An 897-nucleotide genomic window follows, 5' to 3' on the forward strand; every position below is an offset into this window, starting at 1 on the left:
AGCAGAAGTCCCTATAGAGATACCTGCAGCCAGATTCATGAGGGGAATATTTTTAATCTTGAATTTATTTTTGTTTCAGAAACTTAATGACGAGTGTGAATTGTATACAACAAGCGTGTGTTGTGTCCGCGTATATAACTTGAGTGCTGTTTTTAAACGTGTACTGCTGAATGGCATGCAGAATGTAACTTGAATATTTACAAAGTTCGGATTTAATGATAACAATCGTAGTACGACATTATACATTATACAAACGGTTCTTTGTGAAACTGTAATACACCTCTGGCTTACAGTAGTCACAGGTTCATCCTCTCCTCTCTTCACTTGTACATAACTCTGTGACACCTTCCTCCGGATACACTCGAATTTTCAGTCCGGACTTTGGATAAATATATAAATGAATTGCCGTAACTTGAAGTTGGGGTGCGCCAATTGACAGCCACCGGACGAATATTTTGCATGTGATATCTTTGCAAATGAACTTACATTCTCCAAACTTTATGTGACCGAAGTTAGGATTCCTCTCAACAAGTTTCCGGAAATGTAGTTTTCCGATACTGTTGGGAGGCGTGTACTGTGTTGGGAGGGTGTCAATGTACTACTCAACGACCATTATGATAGCTAGAACAGCCTTTTTGCATTTATAGCCGCGAAAGATTTTCTTTGTTTATATCAATATAGATGACTGATAATAATGTTTATATCAATGTATATAAATGATAATGATGTTTATATTAAGAGATAATTGATAAAGATTTCTTCTGACAGGGTGACATGGCAGACCAGAGTGACAGACAAGACACAGGCAGTGCGGAGAGCCCCTTGTGCCCTGAACCTCAGCTCGAAGTGACTCAAGACCTTGAGCTTTTGGCGCAAGAGATCGCCGAGGCCGCCGTC

At 39.8% G+C, this 897-nt stretch overlaps 1 protein-coding gene across 1 annotated transcript in view; it reads left to right on the forward strand.

Moving 5' to 3' along the window:
* The window catches only part of LOC119589519, a gene marked incomplete in the record, with an annotated part of 32970 nt that overhangs the window by 12147 nt on the left and 19926 nt on the right, over nt 1–897 (forward strand). Inside the window, 1 exon segment of the mRNA XM_037938120.1 lies at nt 769–897. Within this exon segment, the coding sequence (XP_037794048.1) occupies nt 775–897 (123 nt within the window).

This window comes from Penaeus monodon, chromosome 25 (genome assembly GCF_015228065.2).
Source record: "Penaeus monodon isolate SGIC_2016 chromosome 25, NSTDA_Pmon_1, whole genome shotgun sequence".
Lineage (NCBI taxonomy): Eukaryota > Metazoa > Arthropoda > Malacostraca > Decapoda > Penaeidae > Penaeus > Penaeus monodon.